Here is a 20080-nt window from a genome sequence, read left to right as displayed (position 1 = left end):
CATATTTTAGAGACAAAGTTGCGAACAGTCTCTTAGATAAGTTAGGAGCCCCGTGGGCCCAAGCGGTAATTGGAATAGTGCAGGGTGATGAGAAGAGCGAGAAGAGTTACTCTGAGATTTGGGGTGAGATAGCGTCCCAGGTGGGTGCGAAGAAATGTAAAGTTAAGGAAGCAAGAAATAGGCTGGCTTGTGCAGTTCACTTGAGAAGTGAAGTTATACTCCTGAAAGAGAGAAATGTACAACTTGAAAGGGACTTAGAGGACTGGCAGGACCGACACATCACGCCTGTGCCCCTCTCCGACAAGAGCAAGCCTCAGCAGATGAAGCACAAATTGCTTTAAGATGCCATCATCAGGTCTATGAGAATAACAAGGCTTTAGAAATTAAAAATGAATCCCTGATCTCACAACTTAAGGACACCAGGGGGGCCTTGAGAGAATTACTCGAGAAACCCCCTCTGGCGAGCGCCGACCATACTCAATGCGAATTACAAATTATACAATTGAAGGGAAAACTGGGGAGACAAACAGCAGCTGTTGCAGTCGTCAGTCGCCTTAAACCCGTGAATCCATTATTAATTTGGATGATCCAACAAGAAAAGCCCAGTGCAATAATAACCCCACCTACCAAAATAGTCCCTCATTCTCTGCGCACCCCCTCCCTATCCAGGACAAACTGCCCAGTAGAAACCAAGCAGGATAGTCACTTCACCCGCTGCCCTGGTAGAAACCAAGCAGATTAATATAGTCACTACTACCACTCAATTTGGTGATCCTACACACTTGGATGATAAATTTGACAATGATACCGCTTCTATAGCCTACAACCTGCCTCCAAATGAGGAAATATCTACTGCCAGTAGAAGTTTGACCCCACCAGGGTGCAAAGCACTGGCCGAAGAATTACGGCCAATAAACTGGAGAACGAACACAGTTGCCCTAGCAAGTGACTGGAGTGATTCCTGTTGGTGTCACCCTGAGTTAGAGTTGACAAGACTTAAAACAAATTCTGTTGGCAAGTGCCTCACGGCAACTCAAGGCATCACATCCACGAGAAACCCATGATAAAAGTAAGGGTTGGTGGAATGTCATGGATGCAATTTTTACCCATTTGGGCATGAAATAAGTCAATTTCACCCACGTGGCTGGGGACGCCCAGCATGAGGCTAACGAACACCCCATGGCCTTTGCAAATCGATTGTATGATTTGTATGACCAGTCCCAAGAAAACCATGACGGTCAAGAGTTTTGGGAAACTGAGGGATTTAAACTGACATTCATCAACGCTCTCTTACCCCTTTCTTGGTATTACTGTCCATCAGGGAACCCCGTGGGATGATCTGTTGGACTCTTGTTTGAGCTTGGGACTGAGTAAAATTGTCCCTCGCCACTACTGAGTCCAAAGTGTTGGTGGTGGAAGCTCCTCTGACTCTACAGACCCTCCCCAGCCGGGAGACAGACGCAACGTAATTTGTTATAAGCCTGGACATTATGCTCGCGAATGTCACTATAGTCAATGTCCAAATAATGGCACACGTTACCAACCCCCAATCTGTGATGGTAACGGGCCTGATTTGAACCATCTGCAGAAAACTGGAAGGCCTTTTGGCAGCAGTTGAGGCCATGAAACGCAATCATAAAAAGGGGCAAAACGTTCCGTCTGTTTCTCATAGAGGAGATGTGCTCCCAGACTCATGGCCCCAATGATGGTCACGGGCTTCCGTGTTAATCATGTCTTCTCCTGTCTGGTATGGGGAGGACGGAGGAACCTTTGTCCGGGCCACTGATCATGGAGGCCACCGCTATGCTATGCTTGTGGATTCCGGTTCCGCCGTGACTATTTTACATGACTCCGCTCCCTTTTCCCATTCTTGCACCGCCCTAACCTTTTCCAGCTTTAATGCTTCTACTCAGTTAGCTAATCAGGGATTGAGCTCCAGTATTGTCCATCAATGAGAATTCCATTGATGTTCCCTCTCCTGTATATATGACCACCCATGACCAGAAAGATATCCTCAGACGCAACGAGCTGCATAAACACCGGGCTGTCCTTGACTACGCTAATAATTGTCTTTGGTGGCACTTTAAGAAGGGACCACCAACACCTATTTCAGATGCCCATGCGATTAATAAAACCAGAGTACCCTTCCCGGGACTGTAGACCACGTGGTCAATACATTGGGGCCAAGTTTCGGCCTGAGTTGCTCCTGTTTTTTTGGAGCAACTGGTTTAGAATGGAGTATCTTAGAAATTGCAATTCTCGGCATTTAGTTTGCTCTAGTTCTAGTCAGTTAGAACAGTTTCAGTTTGGAACAGATTTTTTTTCCCCAAAAGGGGGCGTGTCCGGCCACTTACGCCCATTTTGAAAGTTTAGGCAGTGAAAACTTACTCCAAACTAACTTAGAATGGAGTAAGTGTAGATTTTTGTATGCTCAGAAAAACCTTGTCTACACTTAGAAAATCAGGCATAGGTTACAAACCAGGCATAGGGAACTGGGGGGGGGGGGGGGGGTGTTTAAAGGGAAGTTTACAAACATAAAACACTTCAGTTTTACAGGGGGGGGGGGAAGAGGAAGGAGGAAGAGGAGGAAGAAGAGAGGTAGGGGTGGAGGTAGGGGTGGAGGTAGGGGTGGAGGTAGGGGTGGAGGTAGGGGTGGAGGTAGGGGTGGAGGTAGGGGTGGAGGTAGGGGTGGAGGTAGGGGTGGAGGTAGGGGTGGAGGTAGGGGTGGAGGTAGGGGTGGAGGTAGGGGTGGAGGTAGGGGTGGAGGTAGGGGTGGAGGTAGGGGTGGAGGTAGGGGTGGAGGTAGGGGTGGAGGTAGGGGTGGAGGTAGGGGTGGAGGTAGGGGTGGAGGTAGGGGTGGAGGTAGGGGTGGAGGTAGGGGTGGAGGTAGGGGTGGAGGTAGGGGGAAGGAGGAGGAGAAGGGAGGTGAGGGGAAGGAGGAGAAGGGAGGTGAGGGTGAGGAGAAGGGAGGTGAGGGTGAGGAGAAGAGGGGGAGGAGGGAGGTGAGGAGAAGAGGGGGAGGAGGGAGGTGAGGAGAAGAGGGGGAGGAGGAGGAGGAGAAGAGGGGGAGGAGAAGAGGAGGAGAAGAGGAGGAGGAGAAGAGGAGGAGAAGAGGGGGAGGAGGAGGAGGAGAAGAGGGGGAGGAGGAGGAGGAGGAGGAGAAGAGGGGGAGGAGGAGGAGGAGAAGAGGGGGAGGAGAAGGAGGAGAAGAGGGGGAGGAGAAGGAGGAGAAGAGGGGGAGGAGAAGGAGGAGAAGAGGGGGAGGAGAAGGAGGAGAAGAGGGGGAGGAGAAGGAGGAGAAGAGGGGGAGGAGAAGGAGGAGAAGAGGGGGAGGAGAAGGAGGAGGAGAGGGGGAGGAGAAGGAGGAGGAGAGGGGGAGGAGAAGGAGGAGAGGGGGAGGAGAAGGAGGAGAGGGGGAGGAGAAGGAGGAGAGGGGGAGGAGAAGGAGGAGAGGGGGAGGAGAAGGAGGAGAGGGGGAGGAGAAGGAGGAGAGGGGGAGGAGAAGGAGGAGAGGGGGAGGAGAAGGAGGAGAGGGGGAGGAGAAGGAGGAGAGGGGGAGGAGAAGGAGGAGAGGGGGAGGAGAAGGAGGAGAGGGGGAGAAGGAGGAGAGGGGGAGGAGAAGGAGGAGAGGGGGAGGAGAAGGAGGAGAGGGGGAGGAGAAGGAGGAGAGGGGGAGGAGAAGGAGGAGAAGGAGAGAAGGGAGGAAGAAGGGGGAGGGAGGGGGGGGGGGGGGGCAGTGGGGGAGAAAGGAGAGGGAGCCTGAACAGGCCTGGCCCAGGCCCAGCACCGGATTTACAGGTAGGTGGCCGGGTCCGGGGTCCGGTCGGGTCCGGGGGCGGGTGCGCGATTCGGGTCGGGTCCGGGGGCTGGGAGGGGCGGGCTCGGGTCGGGTCGGGTCCCGGGGAAGGGAGCGCGAGTCGGATCGGGTCCGGGGGGCTGAGGGGGTTCGAGTCGGGTCGGGAGGAAGCAGTAGCTGGGCGTGGGAGGTGCAGCCTGATCCACACAGCCCCAGTGAGGCCATTCGGCCAGGGCTAGAGGCTGCGTGCTTTGGGCCCCTCCCACACAGTTTTGGGTGCTTGGAGCCCACTGTAGCGTGCATGTGCAGAGGTCCCGGCATTGTTTTCAGCGCAGGGACCTGTCAGTGACCCCCACAGCTCTTGCTGTGCCACGCCCAGCTCCAGAGGACCTGCAGGGAACCAGAGAATCGGTAAGTATTTTTTAGGTGCACTTTGTGGCACGATAAACAGGCGTCCATGTCGGGGCTGCGCGTTCTAGGCACGGCCCGAAACTTGGCCCATTAATTCAGCAATTTTCAGAGGTTTTTGCAAAGTCCAAACAGGAATGTGGTAGAATGTCAGGAGATGAGAAGATTAATGGTCGCTCCCACCCTCTTGTTATGAATACTGCTTAAGAACATAAGAAATAGGAGCAGGAGTAGGCCAGACGGCCCCTCGAGCCTGCTCTGCCATTTAATACGACCATGGCTGATCCAATCATGGACTCAGGTCCACTTCCCTGCCTGCTCCCCATAGCCCTTTATCAGTTAAGAAACTGTCTATCCCTGTCTTAAATGTATTCAATGACCCAGCTTCCACAGCTCTCTGAGACAGCAAATTCCACAGATTTACAACCCTCAGAAGAAATTGTTCCTCATCTCAGTTTTAAATGGACAGTCCAGAGGCCCAAACTGCTCAACTTTTCCTCATAAGTCAACCACCTCATCTCCGGAATCAACTTAGTGAATCTTCTCTGTACTGCCTCCACAACAAGTATATCCTTTCTTAAATATAGAAAACAAAACTATATGCAATATTCCAGGTGTGGTCTCACCAATACCCTGTATAACTGTAGCAAGACTTCCCTGCTTTTATACTCCATCCCCTTTGCAATAAAGGCCAAGCTTCCATTGGCCTTCCTGATCACTTGCTGTACCTGCATACTAACCTTTTGTGTTTCATGCACAAGTACCCCCAGGTCCCGCTGTACTGCTGCACATTGCAATCTTTCTCTATTTAAATAATAACTTGCTTTTGGATTTTTTTCTGCCAAAGTGCATAACCTCATACTTTCTAACATTATACACCATCTGCCAAATCGTTGCCCACTCACTTAGCCTGTCTATGTCCTTTTGCAGATTTTGTGTCCTCCTCACACATTGCTTTTCCTTCCATCTTTGTATCGTCAACAAATTTGGCTACGTTACACTCGGTCCCTTCTTCCAAGTCATTAATATAGATTATAAATAGTTGGGGTGCCAGCACTGGTCCTTGCGGCACCCCACTAGTTACTGATTGCCAACCAGAGAATGAACCATTAATCCTGACTCTCTGTTTTCCATTAGTTAGCCAATCCTCTAACCATGCTAATGTATTACCCCCAACCCCGTGAACTTTTATCTTGTGCAGTAATCTTTTATGTGGCACCTTGTCAAATGCCTTCTGGAAATCCAAATACACCACATCCACTGGTTCCCCTTTATCCACCCTGTTCGTTACATCCTCAAAAAATTGGAAAGTGGAGTTGAGGTAGAAGATCAGCCTTGATCTTTTCGCCATGACTTCTTCGACAGCACCTCCCAAATCCGCGACCTCCACCACCTAGAAGGATAAGGGCAGCAGGCGCATGGGAGCACTATCACCTGCAAGTTCCCCTCCAAGTTACACACCAACCAGACTTGGAAATATACCGCCGTTCCTTCATCGTCACTGGGTCAGTCCTGGAACTTGCTCCCTAACAGCACCGTGGGAGTACCTTCGCCACAAAGACTGCAGCAGCTCAAGGCAGCGGCTCACAACCGCCTTCACAAGGGCAATTAGCAGTAAATGCTGGCCTTGCCAGCGACACCCACAACCCGGAACGAATAATAAGAAAAGAATGGCAGAGCAAGCTTGAGGAGACAAATGGCCTACTCCTGAGCAAAATCCATAGGTTCTTTTGGTTCACTGTTCATTAGAATTGGATCCTGTCCCTACTGTTTTAGGATCCAGATTCTGCAGAAAAGTTCGACAGTTTCATACTTTCCATGACCTTGAATATCCTTCTTCATCTATGGATTGCCTCATTCCAACATCATATCTATGATATCCAAGACATGCAGTGTCTCTTTGCATGTTGAGCAATTAGTCTCGAGTGCCTCAGTATTATTGTACATTCAAGTGTAAAATTTGCTAATAGTCAAAATATAGTTAAGCTACATTCTCTGGACTTTTTCAAAAAAAGATCAAGTAAAAGCTTCTTCCACAGTAATATTCATCTAAAGTACTGAAGCATGTTTGGACTTCATCTAGATTAATTACCTGCTAAAGTAGCAATGTTTGGTTAAAAGAACTGTTAAACAGACTGCTCAAGAGGGCATGCCGGGCAGGTTGAACAAGTTAGAAAAATGTTATGTACACTGTCTGGAAGGCTACAGAAAAGGAGTCCTTGAGAGACCATGGGAAACACCAGGTGCTGTTTGGTAGCAGCCTGTGTAACCACTGGAAAGGGAAAATGGAAAATTACTGAAAGATGTTATTATTGTCAGCAAGAATGGTACAAGAGAGTCCACAAGACTGACCAGGGCTCAGTCCACGAGTCAAACCCGAAGAACGTGACGCAGGAATTCGATGGAGGATTAACCTCTTACTAAGCAGGATTTCAGCGGAGAATTATCCTCTCAGTGTTCACGAAGCAGAAGAATCGAACATTCTAAGTTTTGAATTGTACTACTGATTTAAAGGTTGTATGCATCTCTATCTGTAAACCTGTACTATTTTAATGTCAATAAAACCATTAGTTAGAAAAGTTTAAAGTCTTAGTTGCTCTCACCTCTGATTATCCTAAAGACGCGAGAGTAAAAACAAATACCTTCCAGAAGTCAATTAGGCTGTTTTGCATTTAACGGCACAAAGAACGTGAAGCTTGTTCGAATATTTTATGAAAATGGTTTAAAGCGAAGAAAATCGTCACAATATCCCAGCTTGCTTTGCTCCATCATTTTAGCCAGAGAGTGAATGTGGTGAAAATATGGTGGATGAATCTTTCCAATGTGTGAACAAAATGAAGCTCAAAGACAGAAAATAGAAGTCTTCAAAACTATGACAACTCCAAGATCAAGAGGTGGGTCTTACCAAGATAAGAAAGCTGGTTGTTAAGAGACTCGCATAGCCAACACGGGGAGCTGCTCACATTTGTAGTATTTGAAGGCACCATACAAGGCCAGAAAAAAGCCGGTACTCTGATAACATAGACTTTACGCATTCCTGAGAGGTACACACTGTTTCTACAGCCAGGATAAGAGATGAAGTCTGGCAATAAGGGGCACAACTCATCCGCAGTCAAGCCAACGCAGAGTTAGTATGATGAGATAATCAGAAACATAGAAAATAAGTGCAGGAGTAGGCCATTCGGCCCATCGAGCCTGCACCACCATTCAATAAGATCATGGCTGATTATTCACCTCAGTGCCCCTTTTCTTGCTTTCTCTCCATACCCCTTGCTCCCTTTAGCTGCAAGGGCCATATCTAACTCCCTCTTGAATATATCCAATGAACTGGCATCAACAACTCTCTGCGGTATGGAATTCCACAGCTTAAAACTCTGAGTGAAGAAGTTTCTCCTCATCTCAGTCCTAAATGGCTTACCCCTTATCCTTAGACTGTGTCCCCTGGTTCTGGACTTCCCCAAAATCAGGAACATTCTTCCTGCATCTAACCTGTCCAGCCCCGTCAGAATTTTATATGTTTCTATGAGATCCCTTCTCATCCTTTTAAACTCGTGAATACAGGCCCAGTCGATCCAGTCTCTCCTCATACGTCAGTCCTGTCATCCCGGGAATCAGTCTGGTGAAACTTCGCTGCACTCCCTCAATAGCAAGAATGTCCTTCCTCAGATTAGTTGACCAAAACTGAACACAATATTGAAGGTGAGGCCTCACCAAGGCCCTGAACAACTGCAGTAAGACCTCCCTGCTCCTATTCTCAAATCCCCTAGCTATGAAGGCCAACATACCATTTGCCTTCTTCACTGCCTGCTGTACCTGCATGCCAACTTTCAATGACTGATGTACCATGACACCCAGGTCTCGTTGCACTTCCCCTTTTCCTAATCTGCCGCCATTCAGATAATATTCTGCCTTCGTGTTTTTGCCACCAAAGTGGATAACCTCACATTTATCCACATTATACTGCATCTGCCATGCATTTGCCCACTCATCTAACCTGTCCAAGTCAGCCTGCAGCCTCTTAGCATCCTCCTCACAGCTCACACAGCCACCCAGCTTAGTGTCATCTGCAAACCTGGAGATATTGCACTCAATTCCTTCATCTACATCATTAATGTATATTGTAAATAGCTGGGGTCCCAGCACTGAGCCCTGCGGCACCCCACTAGTCACTGCCTGCCATTCTGAAAAGGACCCGTTTATCCCGACTCTCTGCTTCCTGTGTAACAACCAGTTCTCTATCCACGTCAGTACATTACCCCCAATACCATGTGCTTTAATTTTGCACACCAATCTCTTGTGTGGGATCCCATCAAAAACCTTTCGAAAGTCCAAATACACCACATCCACTGGTTCTCCCTTGTCCACTCTACTAGTTACATCCTCAAAAAATTCTAGAAGATTTGTCAAGCATGATTTCCCTTTCATAAATCCATGCGGACTTGGACCGATCCCGACACTGCTTTCCAAATATGTTGCTATTTCATCTTTAATAATTGATTCCAACATTTTCCCCACTACTGATGTCAAGTTAACCGGTCTATAATTACCCGTTTTCTCTCTCCCTCCTTTCTTAAAAAGTGGTGTTACATTAGCTACCCTCCAGTCCATAGGAACTGATCCAGAGTCGATAAACTGTTGGAAAATGGTCACCATTGCATCCACTATTTCTATGGTTACTTCCTTAAGTACTCTGGGATGCAAGCTATCTGGCCCTGGGGATTTATTGGCCTTCAATCCCATCAATTTCCCTAACACAATTTTCTACCTAATAAGGATTTCCTTCAGCTCCCCCTTCTCACTCGACCCTCAGTCCCCTAATATTTCCGGAAGACAGAACCAAAATATTTGTTTAATTGGTCTGCCATTTCTTTGTTCCCCATTATAAATTCACCTGAATCTGACTGCAAGGGACTTGCGTTTGCCTTCACTAATCTTTTTCTCTTCACATAGCTATAGAAGCTTTTGCAGTCAGTTTTTATGTTCCCGGCAAGCTTACTCTCATACTCTATTTTCCTCCTCCTAATTAAACCCTTTGTCCTCCTCTGCTGTATTATAAAATTCTCCCAGTTCTCAGGTTTGCTGCTTTTTCTGGCCAATTTATATGCCTCTTCCTTGGATTTAACACTATCCTTAAGTTCCCTTGTTAGCCACGGTTGAGCCACCTTCCCCATTTTATTTTTACTCCAGGCAGGGATGTACAATTGTTGAAGTTCATCCATATGATCTTTAAATAGCAGAGTAAAAAGGTCTTACTGCAATTATATGGGGCCCTGGTGAGACCACACCTGGAGTATTTTGTACAGGTTTGGTCTCCTCGTCATAGAGGGAGCGAAACGAGGGTTCACCAGACTGATTCCTGGAATGGGGGACAATGTCCTATTAGAAGATTGAGTAGACTAGGCCTATATTCTCTAGAGTTTAAAAGAATGAGAGATGATCTCATTGAAACATACAAAATTCTTACAGGGCTTGACAGGGTAGATGCAGGGAGGAGGTTTCTCCTGGCTGGGGAGTCTAGAACCAGGGGTTACAGTCTCAGAATCTCAGTTGGCCATTTCGGACTGAGATGAGGAGAAATTTCTTCACTCCGAGGGTATGGGTCCTGACAACATCCCGGCTGTCGTGCTGAAGACTTACTCACCAATAACCTGCTCACCTATGCTCAGTTTGAGTTCTGGCTGCACCACTTGGCTCCAGACCTTATTACAGGCTTGGTCCAAACATGGACAAAAGAGCTGAATTCCAGACGTGAGGTGAATGCATGACTCTTGACATCAAGGCAGCATTTGACCGATTGTGTGCTCCAAAATTAGCTGCACCTCCAGCCAAACTGTTCCAGTACGGTTACGGTTACAACACTGGCATCTACCTTACAATGTGGAAAACGGCTCACGTATGTCTTGTCCACAAAAAGCAGGACAAATCCAATCCCAATTACCACCTTTGGCTGATATTCAGATCAGTGATTCAGTATTATTCAAACTAATGCGTGTGATGTGAGGAAGTGTCTGGTGAAGTTAGAAAACCACTTATATTCACAATACTTTGCATTAAACTGAAGTAATTCCAGTCATTAGCTAATTAATGAAGATCTACGGTATTTTTTTATAGGCTTCAGTTAACTTTATAATTTTATCAAAGATGAGAAACTGATTACACTGGCAATAAGGTCGCTAACCAAAGAAGACAGATTTAAAATAATTGACACAAGAACCAGAGAGAAGATGAGGAGAATTTGTTTTACGCAGCGAGTTGCTAGGATCTGGAATGCGCTGCCCGAAAGGGCGGTGGTAGCAGATTCAGAAGTAACTTTCAAACGGGAATTGGATAAATACTTGAAAAGGAAATACTGTATTTGCAGGGCTATGGGGAAAGAGCAGGGGAGTCTAATTGGTCAGCTCTTTCAAAGAGCCGACACAGGCACGATGGGCCGAATGGCCTCCTGTGCTGTGTCATTCTATGATTCCATGATGACAGGGCACGCCTGTCTAGTCTCAATCATCAGCAAAGTGGAAGGTATCATGGACAGTGCTATCAAGTGGCACTTACTCATCAATAACCTGCTCACTGCTCAAGGCAGCATTTGACCGATTGTGGCATCAAGCAGCCCGAGTAAAATTTAAGTCAATGGGAATCAGAGGGAAAACGCTCTACTAAAAGATGGTTATGGTTGTTGGAGGTCAATCATCTCAGCCCCAGGACATCGATGCAGGAGTTCCTCAGGGTAGTCTCCATGGCTCAACCATCTTCAGCTGCTTAAACAAGGATCTTCTCTCAATCGTAAGGTCAGAAGTGGGAACGTTCGCTGATGATTGCAGTCTTCAGTACCATTCGCAACTCCTCAGATAAAGAAGCAGTCCATGCCCACATGCAGCAAGACCTGGACAACATACAGGCTTGGGCTGATAAGTGACAAGTAACATTTGCGCCACACAAGTGGCAGGCAATGACCAACTCCGACAAGAGTCTAACCACCACTCCTTGACATTCAACTGCATCACCATCACCAAATCCCCTACCATCAACATCTTGGAGGTCACCATTGACATGAAACTTAACTGGACCAGCCACATAAGTACTGTGGCTACAAAAGCAGGTCAGAGGTTGGGTATTCAAGCCAACATCCCCAGCATCAAAGCACTGACCACACTCTACCAGCTCCGTTGGGCGGGCCACACTGTTCGCATGCCCGACACGAGACTCCCAAAGCAAGCGGTCTACTCGGTACTCCTACATGGCAAGCAAGCCCCAAGTGGACAGAGGAAATGTTTCAAGGACACCCTCAAAGCCTCCTTGATAAAGTGCAACATCCCCACCGACACCTGGCCAAAGACTGCCCTAATGGAGGAAGAGCAGCCGGGAGGATGCGGAGCACCTTGAGTCTCGTCGCCAAGAGCATGCAGCAAACAAGCGCAGGCAGCGGAAAGAGCGCGCGGCAAGCCAGACTCCCCACGCACCCTTTCCTCCAATGACTGTCTGTCCCACCTGCGACAGAGACTGTAATTCCTGTATTGGACTGTTCAGTCACCTGAGAACTCACTTTTGGAGTGGAAGCAAGTCTTCCTCAATTTCGAGGGACTGCCTACGATGATGATTCTGTGGCAAGTGTCTCACCTCCTGACTCCCCAAAGCCTTTCCAACATCGACAAGGCACAAGTCAGGGTGTGATTGAATAATCTCCACTTGCTTGAATGAGTACAGTTCCACCAACACTCAAGAAGCTCAACATCATCCGGCATAAAGCAGCCGATCACCACCGTAAATATTCACTCCATCCACCACCTACAAGATGTACTGCAGCTACTTGCCAATGCTTCTTTGACAGCACCTCCCATGACCTCTACCACCTAGAGGGACAAGGACAGCAGGCACATGGGAACACCATTATCTCCAAGTCCACACCATCCTGAATTGAAAATATATCACCATTCCTTCATCGTCGCTGGGTCAAAATCCTGCAACTTCCCCCCCACCCACCCCCCTCAAACAGCACTGTGAGATTACAAATGAACTGCAGCAGTTCACAAAGGCGGCTCACCAGCACCTTCTCAAGTGTATTAGCAATAAATGCTGGCCTTGCCAGCACGCCCACATCCCATGACCAAATTAAAAAAATATATAGAGCATTCCCTCTTTGAAATTAGAATTCTCAGACGGTTGGAAGTACACAGCCCAGAAAGTCGGGCCTGATCAATCTGGGGTTTAGAAACCAGGTTGTATTACTTGCTAGTCATTTTCTTGCTCATCATTTAATGTAATCTGAAGACAGTTGTATTACTACACTGTTGAGTCAATATATATTTAAGCTTGTTGGTGAACAAACAACCATTTGTTGCGACTGCAACAAAAGGAGAGATCTGACGGACCGCGTTGCGGAGTTGGAGCTGAGGGTGGATTCACTCTGGAGCATCCACGATGCTGAGAATGACGTGAGTAGCACGTGTAGCGAGTTGGTCGTACCGCAGGGAAAGGGTCCACAGCCAGATAGGGAATGGAAGACCAACAGGAAGAGCAGTGCAAGGAAGGAGTCATCCCCCTGCAAAACAGATACACTGCTTTGGGTACTGTTGAGGGGGATGACTCATCAGGGGAGGGCAGCAGCAGCCAAGTTCATGGCACCATGACTGGCTCTGCTGCACAGAAGGGCAGGAAAAAGAGTGGGAGAGCGATAGTGATAGGGGATTCAATTGTAAGGGGAATAGATAGGCGTTTCTGCGGCCGCAACCGAGACTCCAGGATGGTATGTTGCCTCCCTGGTGCAAGGGTCAAGGATGTCTCGGAGCGGGTGCATAACATTCTAAAAAGGGAGGGAGATCAGCCAGTTGTTGTGGTGCACATTGGTACCAACGACATAGGTTAAAAAAAAGGGATGAGGTCCTACGAAATGAATTTAAGGAGCTAGGAGCTAAATTAAAAAATAGGACCTCAAAAGTAGTAATCTCGGGATTGCTACCAGTGCCACGTGCTAGTCAGAGTAGGAATCGCAGGATAGCGCAGATGAATACATGGCTTGAGCAGTGGTGCAGCAGGGAGGGATTCAAATTCCTGGGGCATTGGAACCGGTTCTGGGGGAGGTGGGGCCAGTACAAACCGGACGGTCTGCACCTGGGCAGGACCGGAACCAATGTCCCAGGGGGAGTGTTTGCTAGTGCTGTTGGGGAGGAGTTAAACTAATATGGCAGGGGGATGGGAACCAATGCAGGGAGACAGAGGGAAACAAAAAGGAGGCAAAAGCAAAAGACAGAATGCAGATGAGGAAAAGTGAAGGGCAGAGAAACCTAAGGCAAAGAACAAAAAGGGCCATTGTACAGCAAAATTCTAAAAGGACAAAGGGTGTTAAAAAAACAAGCCTAAAGGCTTTGTGTCTTAATGCAAGGAGTATCCGAAATAATGTGGATGAATTAACTGTGCAAATAGATGTTAACAAATATGATGTGATTGGGATTACTGAGACGCGGCTCCAGGATGATCAGGGCTGGGAACTCAACATCCAGGGGTATTCAACATTCAGGAAGGATAGAATAAAAGGAAAAGGAGGTGGGGTAGCATTGCTGGTTAAGGAGGAGATTAAGGCAATAGTTAGGAAGGACATTAGCTTGGATGATGTGGAATCTATATGGGTAGAGCTGCAGAACACCAAAGGGCAAAAAACGTTAGTGGGAGTTGTGTACAGACCTCCAAACAGTAGTAGTGATGTTGGGGAAGGCATCAAACAGGAAATTAGGGGTGCATGCAATAAAGGTGCAGCAGTTATAATGGGTGACTTTAATATGCATATAGATTGGGCTAACCAAACTGGAAGCAATACGGTGGAGGAGGATTTCCTGGAGGGCATAAGGGATGGTTTTTTAGACCAATATGTCGAGGAACCAACTAGGGGGGAGGCCATCTTAGACTGGGTGTTGTGTAACGAGAGAGGATTAATTAGCAATCTCGTTGTGCGAGGCCCCTTGGGGAAGAGTGACCATAATATGGTGGAATTCTGCATTAGGATGGAGAATGAAAGAGTTAATTCAGAGACCATGGTCCAGAACTTAAAGAAGGGTAACTTTGAAGGTATGAGGCGTGAATTGGCTAGGATAGATTGGCGAATGATACTTAAGGGGTTGACTGTGGATGGGCAATGGCAGACATTGAGACCGCATGGATGAACTACAACAATTGTACATTCCTGTCTGGCGTAAAAATAAAAAAGGGAAGGTGGCTCAACCATGGCTATCAAGGGAAATCAGGGATAGTATTAAAGCCAAGGAAGTGGCATACAAATTGGCCAGAAATAGCAGCGAACCCGGGGACTGGGAGAAATTTAGAACTCAGCCGAGGAGGACAAAGGGTTTGATTAGGGCAGGGAAAATGGAGTACGAGAAGAAGCTTGCAGGGAACATTAAGACGGATTGCAAAAGTTTCTATAGATATGTAAAGAGAAAAAGGTTAGTAAAGACAAACGTAGGTCCCCTGCAGTCAGAATCAGGGGAAGTCATAACGGAAAACAAAGAAATGGCGGACCAATTGAACAAGTACTTTGGTTCGGTATTCACTAAGGAGGACACAAACAACCTTCCGGATATAAAAGGGGTCAGAGGGTCTAGTAAGGAGGAGGAACTGAGGGAAATCCTTATTAGTCGGGAAATTGTGTTGGGGAAATTGATGGGATTGAAGGCCGATAAATCCCCAGGGCCTGATGGACTGCATCCCAGAGTACTTAAGGAGGTGGCCTTGGAAATAGTGGATGCATTGACAGTCATTTTCCAACATTCCATTGACTCTGGATCAGTTCCTATGGAGTGGAGGGTAGCCAATGTAACCCCACTTTTTAAAAAAGGAGGGAGAGAGACAACAGGGAATTATAGACCGGTCATCCTGACATCGGTAGTGGGTAAAATGATGGAATCAATTATTAAGGATGTCATAGCAGCGCATTTGGAAAGAGGTGACATGATAGGTCCAAGTCAGCATGGATTTGTGAAAGGGAAATCATGCTTGACAAATCTTCTGGAATTTTTTGAGGATGTTTCCAGTAGAGTGGACAAGGGAGAACCAGTTGATGTGGTATATTTGAACTTTCAGAAGGCTTTCAACAAGGTCCCACACAAGAGATTAATGTGCAAAGTTAAAGCACATGGGATTGGGGGTAGTGTGCTGACATGGATTGAGAACTGGTTGTCAGACAGGAAGCAAAGAGTAGGAGTAAATGGGGACTTTTCAGAATGGCAGGCAGTGACTAGTGGGGTACCGCAAGGTTCTGTGCTGGGGCCCCAGCGGTTTACACTGTACATTAATGATTTAGACGAGGGGATTAAATGTAGTATCTCCAAATTTGCGGATGACACTAAGTTGGGTGGCAGTGTGAGCTGCGAGGAGGATGCTATGAGGCTGCAGAGCGACTTGGATAGGTTAGGTGAGTGGGCAAATGCATGGCAGATGAAGTATAATGTGGATAAATGTGAGGTTATCCACTTTGGTGGTAAAAACAGAGAGACAGACTATTATCTGAATGGTGACAGATTAGGAAAAGGGGAGGTGCAAAGAGACCTGGATGTCATGATACATCAGTCATTGAAGGTTGGCATGCAGGTAGAGCAGACGGTTAAGAAAGCAAATGGCATGTTGGTCTTCATAGCGAGGGGATTTGAGTACAGGGGCAAGGAGGTGTTGCTACAGTTGTACAGGGCCTTGGTGAGGCCACACCTGGAGTATTGTGTACAGTTTTGGTCTCCTAACCTGAGGAAGGACATTCTTGCTATTGAGGGAGTGCAGCGAAGGTTTACCAGACTGATTCCCGGGATGGCGGGACTGACCAATCAAGAAATACTGGATCAACTGGGCTTGTATTCACTGGAGTTCAGAAGAATGAGAGGGGACCTCATAGAAACGTTTAAAATTCTGACGGGGTTAGACAGGTTAGATGCAGGAAGAATGTTCCCAATGTTGGGGAAGTCCAGAACCTGGGGACACAGTCTAAGGATAAGGGGTAAGCCATTTAGGACCGAGATGAGGAGGAACTTCTTCACCCAGAGAGTGGTGAACCTGTGGAATTCTCTACCACAGAAAGTAGTTGAGGCCAATTCACTAAATATATTCAAAAAGGAGTTAGATGAAGTCCTTACTACTAGGGGGATCAAGGGGTATGGCGAGAAAGCAGGAATGGGGTACTGAAGTTGCATGTTCAGCCATGACCTCATTGAATGGCGGTGCAGGCTAGAAGGGCCGAATGGCCTACACCTGCACCTATTTTCTATGTTTCTATGCTATCAAGGCTAAATGCCTGTAATCCATTGCAAATGATCTACAATCCAGACACATTGAAGAAAATCCCTGAATAGAATTTTGCTAGTAAGTAAACACTTATCATAGACACATTACGGACTACTATAATTATGGGATTACTATATACTTCAGATCATTCATATGGTTTCCCCAAGTCAGAAGTTTGTTATTGATTGTAGAATTTAAATATATCTTCGTTAATATTTCAACACTGACATTTTAAAGCTAGCACAACCTAGAACCAGACCACAATGCTTCACTCATTTGTCAACTTTTCACATTTGGGACCTTACCATGACAAATCAAACAAGTTGCAAAGTAATTTACATGTACTTGATTGTTTGTGCACTTATTTTGCCATCCTAATTAAGTATTTAAAAATAAAATTAAAAACAATTGTTTTTTTGATTACAGATAAACCAGAGTCAGCATTAATCTTGTGGCACGAACCAGAGAATGATATCCAGTTCACATTTTCCCCAAGTTTTCTTGTTCTTTAAATGTTTTTTGAGTTATCCAACATTATCATAAACACATTGATATGATAAGACCAACATGAAAAAGAACACACTAGATTGAAGACAAAAGCCAATTTTCCAGTAACTCTCCCCAAAATGTAATTTCCAAGAGGAAATTTAACAAAAATATTTTCCCATTGAAAATATAACCTAATGTAGAATGTTTAGGCTATATTTTAAATTGACAAGTAAACAGCTAAACAAATAGTACAGTAACTTTAGAGGAAAAAAACTGCGCAAATTTCATCACTAGATTTATGATCAGTTGTCATCTTAGACTGAATACAGAATTTTACACGCAACATAAATTTTACAAAAATGAAAACTGGTATAAAAACTGCACTGACCTGCGGCTGAGTTTCTTTTTCTCATCATCATCATCTTCTCTGAGCTGAGGCTTAACATCTTCATTTTTATCTTTCTTCAATTTCTTGGCAATTTGTTCTTTCATTTGTTCCCACTCTTCACTGTCAGATTCATCATTTTCCTCCTGGAAAAGCAAATGCTCACTACATTTGTAAAATTGCTGTAAGATAGTTGGTCTCTAATCCAAACTTTAATGTCAATCACATACTTATATGCTGATTTCAGGCTCTGACTGGATTTAAACAGATTGCCTAGATTAAGCCAGTTATATACTCATACTCAAAATTCTATGTTGGAATATATAGGCTGATACTGTGTCTGCAAATTTAGTCAGTATGTTGTAAAGTATACTTATGCCAAAACATATCTTTAAACAAAAAAAATTGTCATTTTAAGTGGCATTAAGTAAATACCTATTACCTATGAGACCGCTTTCTCTTGCTTTCTCTATTAGATAGCCAATGTTCCTTGTTGGAGCTGTTGCAAGGCCAATGGATGAAGACTTGAATTTTGAACAACCTCTGATGGCAGCTCTTAGGACTCGATGAGTTAGGTCCAGGATGCCACTGCAGGCACAGAATCCACCTCCATCATATTGATAAAGTACTGCTGCTAGCTAGACTGCAATGTTACTTATGACACATTGCCAATGTAAAAGTACCACAAATGTTCATAGTACAAGTACCCAATGGAGGGATTTTGAAATCACTGCATTAGAAGATAGGAAACCAATGGGGTCAGTAAGGAAATGGGCGATCGGAGTTAATCCAGAATAAGTGGTGTTTAGGAAGAGTTGGTGATCTTCCGTCTATGGCTTCATCCAACCTATCTTGGCAACCACCTCCAGTCCTACAACCAAGCATGCATCCTCTCCACTTCCATCTCTGGTTTCATTCACCACTTCAGTATCTGTCAGAGATTTACCCATCATGGTGTAACTCTGGTAATCAGTTCCAATGAGTGAGTGCATTGTGCCTGGGCCACACCATGTAACATTTGCTCAATTTTCTTTTTTTACATGGAACGAAGCCTAAAGCTAATACTAACTAATCATGCTCATGTTCCTGTCATCAACTTCACACTACCACATCCCGATAGAGTTACCAGTAACAATAAATCAATTCATGATTCCGTTACTGAATGAAAATCACGACATTCTGGAAAGGCAAGAGATTGTGCTCTAACAATGGGCAGGTCAGTGACAGAGATGAGGCCTCGGGGACAAAGGTTAATAGGATTTACAGAGTTGGATAATTTTATGGTTAAGGTGATTTATATTTGTTGCAAATTTTCAATTCTGTGTGTTAGTTGCATTATAAATTGTATTTTCTGCCTGTGAGTAGCTGGCTCACTAAGGGGCGAAAAATGGTGGATAATGCATTTTCAAAAAAGTGTTTTGAGCGATTTGATTAATTCAACTTCTTTCGCTCATTGAAAGATTTGTCTGATTGTTCATTGAAGATTGTTTCGACAGTTTTTTTAAAGTTTCGTGACGTGCTTATCTTGCTTGAGTTGTAGGGCCTGCTCCAATTGTGCTTTGTAGCTGATCTATAAATGCAAAATTTGAGCTAATCAGGTACAAATGTGACACAGCTTTTAAATATCACAAGTGTGTCAGCCAAGAGGTTACAGACGAAGTGTGTGTAAAGTTTTTCTAATATAATAATCTCAATCTCTCATGGCACTGCTCAGTCTGCCAGAGATTATGCTTTATGTTATGTAACATAATACATTAGCAGGGCCACTGATTTATGGGGACTGAATAAGTGAAATGGTGATTTTATTATAAAGTATTGCAGAACTGTTAGCTATGTTTTCCGGTTTGAAGTAAGTAATTATGTCCCTATTTTCATGGAAATAATTAAACAGTAGTAGCCTTTATTATTAAAATTCAATTTTTATTTTTACCCATTTAATCAATTTAATACCATGCCCATTTTCTTTTTAAGTACATGATGCAGGAAGATGGTAGGGATGATTTCTAGGATGCAGGTGGATAGGATGTACTTAACATTACTGGGGAGGTAAAGAGAGGGCAACATTTTGCTGCTGTTTTTAGGGTATTCCAAGGATCTGAACACACAGAGAAGGCTGGTGGGGTTTGGAAGGAGATGAAGGATATTGAGATCTAACAGTACTGGATGGGAGTGTTTGTATCTTGGAGTAATGAGAGGAGAGTTTGAGGGTCTGAGAATGCTGTGTTGGGAGTGGGGAAGTTGTGGGACAAAGGTTGGGGGGGGGGGGGTGTATTAATGCTGGGATGTGGGAGTAAGGTTGCATGCATTAGCTGTTGGGAAAACAATAGTCAGTGGATGTCAGGGTGTGAGAGCAGAAAATGGGCTGTTGTGCTTTGCAAAGATTGGAGGAGGGTACTGGGTCTGCAACCATTAGAAAAGGAGGGGGTGTAATTGGACATGGAAAGGGTGATTACACAGTGTTTAGAGGGTGTGTGAGCATCCAATAATTGGTGGGGGTGGGAGGAGAAGTGCCTCAGGACTGGGGGCTGGGCAGGGCGGGGGGGGGGGGGGGGGGGGGAAGGGGATGGAGAAGAGAGTCCAGAATTATTTAGGGCGCCTGGGATGTGATTGTGTTGAGGGGGCTTTGAGCTGGTAGTATTTTGGGGAGGGGGGGAAATGAAGGATAATAAAGCTTTAATCTCTCATTAATTCACCCCTACATGTTTTCTAGAAGCACATTCTCAGTGCTGATCTGGAAAGCCCATTTT

At 45.7% G+C, this 20080-nt stretch overlaps 1 protein-coding gene across 2 annotated transcripts in view; it reads right to left on the bottom strand.

The window, feature by feature from the left end:
* The window catches only part of cwc27 (CWC27 spliceosome associated cyclophilin), a 349321-nt gene that overhangs the window by 259767 nt on the left and 69474 nt on the right, over positions 1-20080 (bottom strand). For both annotated transcript variants that reach the window (XM_070869351.1, XM_070869343.1), the window contains one exon: positions 17337-17479. In XM_070869351.1, the coding sequence (XP_070725452.1) occupies positions 17337-17479 (143 nt within the window). The remainder of the gene's footprint in view (positions 1-17336; positions 17480-20080) is intronic.

The sequence above is a fragment of the Pristiophorus japonicus genome, chromosome 2 (assembly GCF_044704955.1).
Source record: "Pristiophorus japonicus isolate sPriJap1 chromosome 2, sPriJap1.hap1, whole genome shotgun sequence".
Classification (NCBI taxonomy): Eukaryota; Metazoa; Chordata; class Chondrichthyes; family Pristiophoridae; genus Pristiophorus; species Pristiophorus japonicus.
The sequence above is the reverse complement of the archived record's forward strand: the minus strand, read 5'-3'. Positions and strand labels throughout refer to the sequence as shown.